We start from the raw sequence: 14,647 nt of genomic DNA, 5'->3' as shown, positions 1-14,647 counted from the left end.
GGAATACCAAAATCGACTCATTCTACTTGACAATTTTGGCAGAATGAAAGTGTTTTCCAGCCCCATTTGTTAGGCATTGGCTTCTATCTCCTCTTGACTGTCCCTTCCTCAGGATGTAGAACAGGGAACCTTAATTACCTTGCCCTTTTAAAATCTGGAGTGGCCCTGATCCAAATGTAGCCCGCCTGTCTGGCTGGTAAAAAATGGCTTACCATGCAAGCAGATGAAGTTTAGCCAGATGCGTATTTTCATCTTTTCAGAAGGCCCAAGGAACACAGAGCTCAAATGAGAGGATAAGATATTTGACAATTCCACCTTGTTTTCAGAGATTAATTACAGAATTGTCTTTGTCACTCTGCTATGTAGGAAAAGTGAACAGAGAGAAGTGGAAGAGGCCAAGGGAAAAGCAAAGCTTGGGGCCTAGATGGGGCCAATGAGAAGGCCCAAGCAAACACTCTCTTATGATGATTAAAGGACTACCTGCACCTCTGAACAGAGAAGATTTTCTTGTTTCTAGTTTGGTTACCTGCTTCTGCCTCATTCACCTTTTCTCACTGACTGGAATCATATTGATTTAGTGGACTTCTTGCCCAGTTTTTCCTCTTCCTTAGTAATCGATCACCTGTTTTATGGCTGAGATTACAGAGCAGCATTTCTGGAACAAGAGCAGTCCTTTCTTTACCTCCTTCACAACACAACTAGCACAGGACACTCCCGGGTCTCACTGCTGTTGGGGAGGAGTTTCTTATGATCTCTCTGCTGCACACCCTGCTACCTTTAGAGATCTCACCATTGCCCACAATGCCCCCAAATCCCTATCTCACCTAGTGCCCTATAAGGGAAGAGAGGAGGGAGAAAGTTGAAGGGAAAAAGTAGGCTGGGAAGCAATAAAGGCACATGCCAGGCCTATCCTATCTCTACAGGAAGCTGGATCCATCCAATTGACACTATTCTCATCGGATCAACTGGCCCCTCCCCAACCCCCCAGGGTGAGAGGAATGAAGAGTAGGGGGAGAATCAAGCTGCTCCCAATTACACATCCCTATCCCTGATCCAAATTTGTTGATTAACTGGCAATGTGCACTTTTTTTGGCCATTTGTTGAAACATAGTGAATTTCTGGCTGAAGATATGCAATTAGAAATCAACATGACTGAGAAAATTTGAGAACGCGGTGCGGGGGATGGAAATTCCTGGTATTTTTGACTTGAGGAAACTGTATATACGTATATTTTGTAAATGCATTCTTATACCCTCCCCAATCCAAATCAGTGCAACTGCAACATGCCCCCCCAATCTTGCCAGACAAGCAAGGATACAAAGGCACCCACCACGAAAGTCGGGTTAAAGACATGGTTCTGGAAAGTGAAGAGCGTCAGTCCCATGTACGAGAAGATGAAATTTTCCGCCAAGAAATTGAGAAGCTCAAACAACTAAAAAAAATGGTTTTAAAAATGTTTTCTAGGGAAGAGATAAAGTTATATTATCTTCAACCATGCTTGAATCACATAAGACAAGTGCTCACTCATATATCCTAAAAACTGACAGAAGACAGACCTGCTCACTCCAAACCCCCCAAATTCCCAGGAGTCATCTCTGATGATCAAAAACCTAGCTTGGCTCTTTCCAACTTCCTAGTCATCTCTGCATCATCATTACACAACTCAGTTGGGCACAGGAGATGGGAGAAGAGTTTTTCACTTGCTTCTTGGAAAGTTTCTTGGATCCTACCTCATAAGTGTTGCTATCACCTGCATGTAGACCAGGGGTGGTCTTCCAAATCCTTAAGTGCAGCCTTTTGACTGAATCCAAATTTTACAGAGCAAAGGCTTTATAGTTGGTATCTCAGCATCCTGAGAGCTAGGCTCTGTAAGAGGCAGAATCCTGATTTTATGGATGAGGAATTTGAGGTTCAAAGAAGTTAGGAGATTTACATGGTTTCCTAGCTACTAAGTATCAGACAGAAGTGGGATATGAACTCAGGTCTCTCTCTTGCCTCCAAGGCTAGCACTCAAAAGGCTCTGCCATGTTGCCTCAGGATCAAGGTTCAAGCTCATTACCACGTAGTCACACCCAGCCCCAGGACCTGGGTCCAGTGGTACAGAAGCCAGGTATCCAGTGGGAAGGCAGGCAATCACAGCTTAGGCTACATGGAGTTCTCCAGTGGCTACTGTATATTTGTTGAGTGACTAAATTCAAGACCTTCCAAGGAGGGCTCCCTCCTCCACCTTTTTCTGATAAGGAAGGGAAGGAAAAGGGCAGGGGCTGACACTTTTTTAATCACCACTCCCTAGTTCTGGGGTACTCATGGTTCCAAAGATATTATCATGGTCTTTCTTGTCCTGTCACTCACCCCTCCCACCCTCAATCTTATCATCCTTCCAAGATCCAGCTCAAGTTCTCCCCCTGATGTGTCCACACTACCATGAGCCCTGCCTTCTATGAAGGCCTATCACCACACAAGTCATTACTGGACAATCAGGATCACACACTGTTTGCCTGTATGAGTCTTTTCTCACTACCTGGGCTCTAAGGCAAGGACTCTCCTTTCTTCCCCATTTTTGTCTCCCTGTTTCTACTCCTCTCTCCCTCTCTTCCCCCCTTTTCTCTTTCTTTCCCTCTATCTCACTCCTCTCTCTGTTTCTGCCCCCCCCGTCTCTCCCCCATTTCTCTCCCTCCTTCCCTTCATTTCTATCTCTCCCTCTGTTTCTGCCTGTTTCTGTCTCTCCTCCATTTTTCTTCCTCCTCCCTCCCTCCATCTCTCTCCCTCTCTGTTTCTCTACCCACTGTGCCTAGCAAAATGCTGGCCTCACAGGTGAACTAAATTAATCTGTAAAAAGGAGGAACCCAGGCTTAACAAACAAAACACTTGATTAAAAGTACTTTGTCTCCAAGTTGAAAGGAAAACCAGTGTCTGTTGGAGCCATGAACTCAATTCCTTAACAAGAAAAATGTCTTTGCTGTTGCTTCACTAATGGTCCTAATCACTTAAGCAGCCTGAGAACACTTACTCTCTCCACACGGCTGTAATCAAGTACAAATTTGTATCTGGCACATTTTTCATCCATTGTCCTCCCTCCCTCATTAGCCTGCAAATTGGAGGGCCCGGGCTCTGCCCGATCCCCACAGATACCCTGCCCATGGGATCACTCAAGATGCCTTTGTGGGGGCTGCTCCACCACCGCTGGAGCCCCCTCCTGCTCCCAAGGCTGCAGCATCCTTGGAGATGTTGGTGATGAGACAGCAACAGAGAGGGGAGGCACGTTAGCCTTTCCTGGACCTTCCAGAAGCAGCCCCTTTCAACTTGCTCAAAGCTGCTACTGAAGGACCTCAAAGGGGCCAGGGAGGCTCATGGTCCTGTCCACCCCAGCAAGAAACTGTTAGGGGCCAGACTGGGCCAACAAGATTTAGGCCATGGAGGTGGTTTGGGCAGCCAATCCAAAGGCTGCTGCTTGGCAAAGAAGCAAACAATTCTGAGACAAGTTCCAAGGTCTCTCTTACCTGCTTGGTTCTATGCTGCGAATCCGGCGACAAGTTATTGTATGTATAGTGTGCTTGTGTGATGCCACAAAACAAGACTGCAACTACACCTGCAGTGAGGACAAAGATCAGATTTAGCTAAGAAACCCTTACTAGCAAAAAGGAACTTCCTAACCTTTTTTTAAAATCCAAACATGATTTTACTTTCTAAAGCAAAAATGGAGGTAGGGGGAGCCACAATCCTGAGAAATGTGCTTGTGTGCTTGGTGAGGGGCTCACTCTTCCTTCCCTCCTTCCCTTTTGGGGTGGGGGGAGAAAAGGAGGGGAGAGGAGGGAGGAGAAGAGGAGGGAAGGGAGAGAGGAGGGAGAGCAGTCAGCCCAGTCATTCCCTCTCAATGTTTAAAATCACAAAGGTAACGTGACCTACCAGTGAAACCCCAGGCTTCGGCCAGAAGGAAAGTACTCCAGGACATCAAGAAGAACAGGCCCGTTTCCAGCAAGTGGAACTCTCGCAGTTTGGTGAACTTCGTCACGTAAGACTGTTAAGTTTGGTCTCCAAATGATGAAACGCGCTTTAATTTCAGCATGAAAAATTGGCAAGTTGCTATTCAATGCTCAGATACTTTCTCCACCCCCTCCCCCGAGGTTATTAAAACAAAGTCTAATTAATGTAACCAAAAAAAAAGTAGTGAACAAAGTCTAATTAATGTGACAAAAAAAAGAACACAAAAATGTTGCGTCTGGTTCTCCATCAAGACTTTTTAACCTGGGAGTCAGGGAACTATTACAAAAATCTTTTGATCACTCTATTTCAATTTAATTGGTTTCCCTGGAAATTTTTAAAAACAGAGTTCTGAGAAAAGGTCCAAAGGCTTCTCCAAAGGGTCCAGGAGGAACAGTCACAGCATGAGGAAGCCCCTAATCTTACAGAGAGGGGGACCCACAGCCTCTTCATATAGAAAGCTTATTGTCAGCACGCTGTTTCTAGTCAATCAAAATACTTTTTAGGCTTCTAGTTTCTCCCCCAAATATGTGGAGAAAAGGACAGGACATAGAGATGAGAGCAGCAGATCACAATAAGCTATGACTGAGCTTTCTTACACATGTGTCAAGCTGGTCTCCAAGCTAAAACTGCGTATCTGTATTAGCCCTGTGGATTTTTCCAAAGCATTTTCACAGCTGATTTTATCTTATAACCACCCGGTGAAATAGCTGAAGCATTGTACACATGGGGAAACTGAGGAACAGATTAAATGACTTGCCTAAAAATGATTGCTTTGGGTTAGTTACCCATACAGAGAGGTGCTCTCATGGTTCTGTTTATTTACCTTCCAAGAGACAAAGAGTACCACCTCCCTCACAAAAGCAAACTTAAAGGATATTTGGCAATAAAGTATATATTGCTTTTATAAAGGAGAAATCTCAAGCAAAAGGTGTAAATTATTAACAGAACTAAGATCCCAGCTATACGAACTTGGACAAGGCCCTGCCTTTCACTGGGCCTCAGTCCCATTGTGAAGTGAGAGGACTGGACACTATTATCTCTATGGTCAGAGCATGGGGCCTGGAGTCAGGAAGACCTGAATTCAAATCCAGCCTCAGATACTTCCTAGCAGGGTGACCCTGGGCAAGTCATTTAATCTGTCTGCCTCAACTTTCTTTTCTGTAAAATGGGGATAATATTAGTACTTACCTCCCAGGGTTGCTGTGAGGATCAAATGAGATAATATTTGTAAAGTGCTTAGCACAGTGCTTGGCACGTAGTAGGCACTTACTTAATAAATGCTTATTCCATCCCTTTCTCCCTACCCCCTCAGTCTAACATTCTAGGAGAAGATGAAACTATTCAGACTTCTTACCCAAGCTACATATGTGGCCTACTAGACACCACAGCCCGACATTTCCTGCTTTTCTCATTAACCAAAGTGCCAAAGAGTTACATCCCACTTTGGTGGGAAAGAACCAACAGGCATTTTAAGACAGAAAATATTGTGATCGTATCTACATTCATATCAATTTGTTCTGTAACTTTAGAAAAGGGACTGGGGTGGAAATGTACCACATTCACCTTCTACTGTAAAGGTTACACTTATACAATACAAAAACTACAAAGCCTTCTCACTGGTACATAATTGGTCAAAGTTGTTATCTGGTCTTCTGAGAGGAAAAAAAAGCAGCTGGTAAGATTCAGGGTCATAAGACAATGGCACCTAATGCCTGCATTTCAAACCCCAGAGAAGAAGCACTGGGCACAGAAGCACCTTCCCGAGAGACCAATGAAAGGATATCAAAGCTGTGACCACTCCTGTGGCAGCTCCCATGGCAAAGGAACCACTGAAAATCCCCAGGAAGATTCCAATGGACTTAAACATGGCTGTCACGTCAAACGTGTGACTATTGTCTCCAGCTGGCTGGTATGCCACTATGGAACTGAGAAAGAAAGAGAGACCTCACTTAGTTCTTAAGAAGTGAAGAAAGAGACTTTGTAACTCTGATGTGAAAAGGAATGTTCAGGATGGGGGCTGGCTGGCTATCTAGCTTCGAATTACTGAAATAAGGGCAAAGACTACCTGCCCAAACCTTCATGTGCATACAAGAAAACCTCAGCTTTTGGTTTAAATGTCAATTTCAGTTATAGATTTTTAAAAAATACTGTCATATTATGTATGAAAACTGGATTAAGGTTTAGCTCTCTCTCCTTCCAGCCTCTAGAGTCAGTTATCTGCACACGGAGCAGGAAGAAAGTTCTGTTCGAGCGCTCTCAGCATCTGAGTGCCTCACAACCCTACATACTAATGTGACCGAGATAATGAAAACTGGGCCCACTTATTCTGAGCAGAGGCATCAACACATCAACACTGCTCGAGATGCAAACCTGGTTTGCCTGAAGTACTTTTCAGCCGTAAGAACCACCCCCAGAGCGACACAGGGGAATGAACATTTTGTAGAGAGGAGGATCCAGGGAGACTGCTCACTGAGCTCAAGCAGTTATAACAATCCACTTGTCAGCATCTCCAGCAAATCCATTTCTCCCCACCACACTGGAATATTAACTACCCAAGTCACTCTGTAATAATCAAGCCCCACAGTTAATGGGAAGCCTTCCCTACCTCAACTTTCTAACCCAAACTGGGGGCTGAACAGGACTCTGGCAGCAGTCGCCTTTGGAAACAGACACAGATTTGAAAAGGAAACTAGGTCCCCAGTGACAAGGCTCTCTATTCCTAAATCAGGTTTGGATTCAGTTAATTAGTTACTCGAGGTATAAAAAAATTCCTGTCAGATCACGGTATTAAAGAAGGCACATCAGTGAAAGGTAGGTGAGGGGGTAGCCAGGGAACCCTCCAAACAGACAAAACACACGTTTCGTTTATCCTCCCTGCGGTTACTGCAATATGCTTCTGATTACAAGTGTAAAAACATGCTTAGTATATCGCATAGACAAGACTCTCTTTATATCCACCCCTTTAAGTCAATAAAATGTGTTTAAAACCAAACAAAATATACAAAAATTGAGGCAAAAGACAGTCAATGTTAAATTTCATACTCGGACTTAAAACTAAAAATGTAAACATATGGGTGAAACATTTCAAAGTAACATAATAGTCTTTGATGGTGAGACATCATATTGCCCAAATAACATAATAACCTTGAAGGAACTAACGTATGAAGAGTTCTTTTTTTTTTTTAATGGTGTGGGTCACTCCACTACAAAGAGATATGCTCATGATAATAGCATAGACAACAGCTGAGCAGAGATAAGAGAAGCCTGCTTCCTTTCCCGAGGGATATTTTCAGAGTAATGGCTCCAATAAAACACCTATAATTTGCCTTGAAAAGGTTGCTCTTCCTCAGCTTTCTCCTTGTCAAAGTATAGGTGATCAGAATGAATCATCCTGATCATCTATACACTCATTTTCAAGGAACCCAAAACAAAATGTCACTGGAAAATGAAGATTAACCATGGGTTAAAAGCAGATGGAGGGCTTTCTTTTATTACAAAAGCTGGCCTCCAGACTGAAGTTTTAGCTCAGGTTTTCACCATCAAGCAGCACCTTATCTCACAGAGCATAATTTGAGCCACCTGAAACTAAGTCTTTCTCAATGGCTTCCCTTACCTTTTCTTATTTCTAAAACCCAGGCCCAGGCCCTGCTCCCCTTGCTCCAACGCGGAGGACGCTGGTGATAGATGGGGCAAATCCATCTAAACTAGTGCTTGGCCCAAACCCTTTTATTTCCAGCCATCCCAGATTTAGGATTTTGTAACTATCCAAAAAGTAAATGAAGGGTGCTGCTAAAGGCGTTAGCAAGCACTCTAGCTGGTGATGCCCTGGGGCCAATGAAACCCTGACACGGTCTGTTTCTTTCCTGCTTTGAGACAGGAATTCATTTACCCAACTGGGTTAAGACAATCATGCAGCCTCTCGAAAGGCAGTGGGGTGTGAGGCTTATCGAGGCTTAAATTTCTACCCTTCAATGGTCAAGTGGCCACAGAATCTGCTCATCTATAAAATGGGGAGAACATTGGCACTACCTCCAGGGAGAGGGCAAAGGGGAAGGGGCGGAGTAGGTGAGGAAAGCACCTTCTCCACCTAAGAATGTTAAAGAAATTTAAGCTATTATCATAGCTGGTGCTCTTCAAAGAGGGCATCTTCAGACACATCCAGCCAATAATGACAAGTCAATTTAAAAATATATATATATTTTGCAAATATTTTCATTTCTATGTCAAACCCCCAAAGCTTTAGAGATAATATTTTAAATCCAACTTTCTAAAATATTATTTCCAACTTGAAATAGGAAAAAATGCCAAGAGTGCATCTGAGCCAGAACTGAAGTGTTTTTGTTGTCCCCCCCCCTTGACTCTCAAGCCCTGAGGCCAAATGAGAAAGACAGACTGTCTGATAGTGACATTTTCTGGGGGGCACGGACAACCAAGGAGTTAGCTCTCCCTTGTTCTCTTCACCTCTTTGAAGTCAGCATCAGTGAGCTGAGATATAGAAATGGTCCAGAAAATGGGAATCTTAATAGGACTGAAAGTTCCATGAGGATAGAGGCTGGAAGCTTATCTAAACTTTGTATCTCTCTCAGCAACTAGCACAGTGCTTTCCACCCACAGAAAGTCCTTTAATAAACATTTGTCGGGAGGAATATGTTGTTTTTAGCAACTCAGAAAACAACACAGCTAGAAGCCTTGTAATTCATTTTTCCTTCTCCCAATTAGTGCACAGTTTTGACTCTGCATCTACATTCACCAAAGGAATGAAATTGTTTAAATCTCTATAAGAAATTAGTCTTATGCTGTATTTCCTGAATTAACTATATATGAGCTGTGAGCAGCTGCAAAAATTCAGTGATGAGGATGAGAGATGGGGAAAAGGCTTTCCAGAACTATACTCATTGAAATCTAACGGTACAACTTACTGCCAAGTAAACCCAAATCCTAAGTGACAAAACCCAAGAGGAGGAAATGAAACCAGTACAGGAGAGCCAATGCCCAAAGAACGATTTCCCATTTGGCAGCAAGGCAAAAATGGCTATTTAGGATGGTTAAATGAGTTCTTCTATTAGATCTAGAAGGTGAAACTTGAGGAAAGAATGAAAGGAAAAAAATATATGGGGCTTCTATTCCCTCCATTCCCTTACCTCCACATATGGAAAGAACAGGTCCAGAGTACCTTGGGGGACTTAATCAGTAGCGGAAGGAACTCAGTGTACTGGAGGACCATGGAATTCCTAAGCTATCTGCTACGGGAGAAGGGAGACCAATCGGCCTAACAACTGTACTCTAGAAGTTACAGCAATAGGAGGTAAATTTGGTAATGTCTATGTACTTGTATTTTATCCAAAGTAATTCTGCAGCTTAGAAAAATTTTGATTCAGATTACATTACAGGTGACTTTTGGGCTCCTATGCCCTAATACTTCACATATAGAACCCAAGTTTTAAGAAAGAAAAACCCAACACACTTACGAAGACAGCACTATAGCAACGGCATCATTAAGGACACTCTCCCCAAAGAGAAGCGCGTAGAGTTCAACATCAACTTGAAGTTCGTGGAAAATGGCGAGAACAGTCACTGACAAAGACAAGAATTTTTTTATGTTTGAACAATGGTCGTTATCGATACGCTTGCCACAACTGATTTTCTTTATCATAACAACAACTTGGTATTTGTTCTCAGAAATTCACTCTTTACTTTGCAAAAAATTCTAAGACAATTTATAACATAAATTTAGATGTGTGCCAACATTTCCTTTTATATGATTACATCAAAAACACCATTCCCTTGACTGCACACAACAAAAATTCCTTTTTCCATCTCCAAAGTAGCTTACAATAAAAGGCTTGGGTTTTGTTAATACTCTGGAGGACTGAGTATGACCACACAAAGAACACAAGCTTTAAAAACATCTCTTCTTCAGTTTCTTTTCCATCTAGATCTTATGCAAAGCTTTGTCTTACACCAACTAATCATGTCCCTTCTATATGGTAGAATATTGTTTGTATAGAAATAGAAATAGAGACAGGTAGGTAGAGAGACAGACCGATAAATAGATAGTCCCTGCTGTGGACTTTTCTTTGTAGCTTGTTTTCTTTATAAGGCACCCAAATATCAAGAATAATGCTTTACACGAACAACAGGGAAAATGAGGACAAGGTGGGATTTTCGTTGTCAAAATCTTCCACCAAGGATAATGGCCAGAATACCAGGTGGGCTGTTTACTATAACAAGAAGTCAACTCTACTGATTCATCGCTGCCTTGGGGCAAGGGGAAGGGAGACAGGAAAGAAGTAACTCATCCACATTGAAAAAAACTAGTTATATGGAAACCCTAGAGAAATAAGAGGAGACTGAAGCCATACGTATTATAACCTCCACTGCTGAGTCATGCACGGCCCACTCGCTGCATAAACTAAGGCTACCATGAAAGATTAATGTAGTCCGAAAATGCAAGTGCCTCTTCCAAAGGCAACTAAAATTGAGAAGTCGGCATTTGGAAAAGATGCAATTTTCTTTGTAAAGCACTTCAACTGGAACGCACAGATATCATAACAACAAAGCAAAAAGATACAAGAGTAACTTCCAGAATATTAAACAGTAACCTACGGCTCTCCTCTCTTGAGGTGAGCTGCTGCAACAGAACAAGGCTAACCCCATGGCCCAAGGAAAAGACTGAGGAGAATGTCTATCTAGTTCGAGGGAACATCTGGAAGGTCCAGGAGAAAAAGGTTTTGTCTGAACCATCCAATTAGCTGGCTTTTACAAGCAAAGTGAAAAAACAGGGTGTTGAAACAAGGCCAAAGTGATCGCCTTGAATAAGTAACCTGACTGCCTTGAGAATTTGAAAAGTATGGGCAATTCTCTTTCATTAAGGGAGGCCGTGCAATATAACATCCTGCCAGCTCCTGGTAAGGAACAACAAACCAAATTGTTGGCTGCAGAAAGCCATAAGGCCTGAGCCTTCTGGGCTAAGATAACTTTGTATTGACACTTGTACATATGAACATTAGGAGAGCTGCAGAGCTCTTTGAGAAAATTCATTTGAGCTCCATCTTTAAATGCTAAATGATATCAAGCCTCAAAACTTATCCTGTCTGATTTTAATCCAAGGTCGGCTTATACCAGAAAAAGGACACATTTTCCTTCCTTTCCCATACAGCTCATAGAGTTGGTCAGAGGTAACTTTAGGATGAACCACGCATGGAGGCTTTAAGGTAGTGAGACAGGTCATTCACAAGGTCAAAAGGTAAAGTGGAATAGCCCTCTTCAATCTGACACCAAAAGGTACAACAAAGCAAGCTTCTGATTGGAGTGGCCAAAGCCTCAGCCTCTGCGCTTTCTGCCTCCTTCACCCCTCCATGTAATGTAGCAGTCCATCACACTGAGGCGAGAACTCAATGCCATTCACTCTAATTAAACTGACCCTGCAATACTGACATTTAGTAGGGTGGACTGGAAAGGCACAAGGGAAGCAATCCTCTCTGTACTAAATACCTCATAGTAAGCATAAATCCAATCTTGGAGAAGCATTTTCTGCCAGGCAAACAAAAGCCTCCCAACACAGGTAAACTGTACTTGGTACAAATGACTTGCAACCATCATTTCACATTCTTTGTCATTTGGAAACTCTAAAGCCAGAAAAGTCACAACTGCAAAGATTTTAGATGACTCCTCTCCTAGGAAAGTGGAAGAACTGTTTAAATGTTACCAATTTAATGAACGTATTTAACCCAGTTTCCACTTTGAGGCAAAAAGACATGTACCACCATGAATGGTACTAGATTAAAAAAAATACTTTGTCTTAAACAGCATCCAATTTAATAGTCAATAAAGTACAAGTAAATCAATGTGTGTGCTTAAGCCACAGAGAATCCCAGAATGTGATTCCACTGCTTGTATGGGGAAAACCTATAAGAAAAAAAAATGAAACATAAACCACACTGCAAGAAAGGAAACTAGGCCCAGAAGGCTGCTCCCAGAAGGCATACCTGGATCGGTTGCGGAGACGATGGCACCAAACAGCAAGCAGTCGGTGAAGTAGAAGTCACCGCCAAGCTGCCCTGTCACTTTCATCAGGGTTACACAGCCATACATAATTGACCTGTTCAGTAAAAATATTTACAGCTCAGACACACACACATACACACACTGCCACTCAATTAGAGAATAATGGAAAAGGCAAGGGGAAACCTGGCTGAGCATCTTCTAGGTGATCTTGACTCTGAAAGCATGTTACTGCTAGGACATTGCTATGGAAGCATTGTCCAGTCTTTTGAGAAATATGAGTGAATGTATAATTTAAAACCCGACATTGCAAACATTTCTAGACGCACTCAGAGATACGATACTCTACAAGCCATATATGCACGCATACACAAACATATGTACACAGATCTTGAAATCCAGGTTTCAAGGTTAAATATCTCAGGCTACAAATACTTACCCTATCACAAAACAAGAAATGGCTGTCCCCAGAAAAGCATAGGCTAGGATTGACCCAAGGTTTCGGAAGAAATGTCTCTAAAAAACAAGGTCTTTGGTTACTCAATCTGATCAACATTTGTAGGATGCATAACAAATGGCTGAAAACAAAAACTTGAGATTCGGGAGTTAATATACCACACATTATGTGTATGTTAAAAGGTGTAAGTCTAAAAAGGCAACAACGAAAGCATCTGAACAGGAAAAGATAATAAAAAGAAGATGAGAAGGAGCTGCTAGTCCTTAAGTAGATTCCCAAGCACAAGTACACAGAAAAGTCAACTGAATTCAAAAAAGCACTTAGTAAGCACCCACTGTGTACCATGCAAGGTAAAAGCACTTACCCGTTTCAGACTGTATCCTGCATAAAATATAATTGGAGGAAGTAATATATTGAAAAATACTTCAGGATCAAAAGTTACCTGTTTAAAAAGGGAGGAAAAAAGGTTTTGAGTTCCTCAAAATGAAAATATTTTGTAAGACCCCACACTAAGCCATTCTGTAAATTATTAGAGTGATAAATTTAAAGGTTCTACTATCAAATGGTAAGTGTGTTACTACAATTTATTGTATTGCCACTTCCTCATTAAAACAAATAAAATTCAACAGAGAGTTGGCTGGTCTCCAACAGAGAAGACTTGAGAAGACATGATTTCAAAGAAACACTGTGACAAGCACTCAGTGGAGTCTTCTTTTGTGGATACTTGGTTATTTTGCTGACCAAAGGGCAGAAGATGAGAGAAGTCAAGGGAAACAGGGTGAGTGGGGATGGGCAGTGGGAAGGAGAATGGAACAACCCCAGCAAATGTGACACAGAAAAGCCAGGGGTAAAGGCAAGTAGCCAATGTGGGAATGGGAAATGGAGGCAGATGCAAGCAATTTCTGGAGTGTACCGTGAGCCCATATATATGTGCATGGTGAGGAAGAGAAAAGGGAAGTGGCAGGAGAGACTCAAGTCAGTCCCCAATAGAATCCATACTCTCAATACTCTATCATGGGAACTGATGTGGCAGCACATGTGGTGAAATAAGTGCTGGAAGGATGAAACGCACATCCGTTCGTCTCAATAGAATGTAGCCTACATTTCCAGATGTGATTGCTTTGCCAGTCAGTTGTACTTAACTGTTTTCCTTTGTTTCAAGGGAAGGTTCAATGTTGGAGGGAAGAAATATATCAGGAAATGACTGGTTTAAAAAAAAGAACTGGATTTAAATTCTAGTTTGGGGCACTTACTAGCTATGTGATCTTTAACATCTCTGAGCCTCAGTTTCCTCACCTGAAAAATGGGGCTAATATTCATATACTACCTACCTCATCAGGTTGTTGAGAGGAGAGTTCTTTGATAAACTGTCAAGTGCTACAGCACAAGGAGTTATTATTTTTAAGTACCTTGAATTACTGCAACAATTGAATCCAAGAAAGATTAAGGCAGGAAAGCAGGTTAGAAATATTTGGAACATTGGTCAAAACAGAAAACTTAATTGAGTTAGGCCTTAATCAGAAAATGAAATTTCCCAAGTATTATAGTTAACTGACATTTTACTGTGTATATTAAGAGTCCACTGAGTCTTTTCTAATGTGTTAAAGACACTGGTCATTTTTTCCCTTCTGCATCCCATTCCCTTCGGCATTGAATTCTGCTAGAATTAAAAAAAAATCCAAAACATACTGATTAGAAGCTTACCTTCCTAAGCATTTCATTATCTTGAACGTTATTGAGTTCATGTGAACTGATCTCTCCTTTCAGTGTATATTCATAAAATTTTCCACTAACATTCACTAATAAGGTGGCTGGACTTGTCTGCATTTGACAGCTTAATGTCACATTATTAACATCACTCGGAACATGAACACCATATCGAAGAACCAAGCCCACCAAAAGCCCTGTAATTCAAAAAGAGAGAATGCTATAAGCTCCTTGTGGGCATCAACCAGTTCCTTAAATCCCCTAAAAACTTCATTGGTTTTCAACACACACACACACACACACACACACACACACACACACACACACATCAATGATGTTAGCCAAGTCTGAGTTTCCTAGAGTCAGTACTCAGATTGAAATACAAACATGTTTGAAATTATTGCTCAACTCCTAAGTTGGAGAACCTGACATCCTCATAAGCAGGGGATGGACAGATGGGTAATTTTCCCCAGTGTAATATCACAGATCACTAAC

At 41.9% G+C, this 14,647-nt stretch overlaps 1 protein-coding gene across 1 annotated transcript in view; it reads right to left on the bottom strand.

The window, feature by feature from the left end:
• SLC9A6 (solute carrier family 9 member A6) overlaps positions 1–14,647 on the bottom strand; it is a 32,335-nt gene that overhangs the window by 13,916 nt on the left and 3,772 nt on the right. Inside the window, exons 2-10 of the mRNA XM_072626662.1 lie at positions 14,150–14,349; positions 12,810–12,887; positions 12,428–12,504; positions 11,973–12,085; positions 9,453–9,558; positions 5,768–5,909; positions 3,907–4,012; positions 3,501–3,589; positions 1,319–1,432 (exon numbers count right to left, since the gene is read on the bottom strand). Coding sequence (XP_072482763.1) covers positions 1,319–1,432; positions 3,501–3,589; positions 3,907–4,012; positions 5,768–5,909; positions 9,453–9,558; positions 11,973–12,085; positions 12,428–12,504; positions 12,810–12,887; positions 14,150–14,349 — 1,025 coding nt within the window. The remainder of the gene's footprint in view (positions 1–1,318; positions 1,433–3,500; positions 3,590–3,906; positions 4,013–5,767; positions 5,910–9,452; positions 9,559–11,972; positions 12,086–12,427; positions 12,505–12,809; positions 12,888–14,149; positions 14,350–14,647) is intronic.

This window comes from Notamacropus eugenii, chromosome X (genome assembly GCF_028372415.1).
Source record: "Notamacropus eugenii isolate mMacEug1 chromosome X, mMacEug1.pri_v2, whole genome shotgun sequence".
Classification (NCBI taxonomy): Eukaryota; Metazoa; Chordata; class Mammalia; order Diprotodontia; family Macropodidae; genus Notamacropus; species Notamacropus eugenii.
The sequence above is the reverse complement of the archived record's forward strand: the minus strand, read 5'-3'. Positions and strand labels throughout refer to the sequence as shown.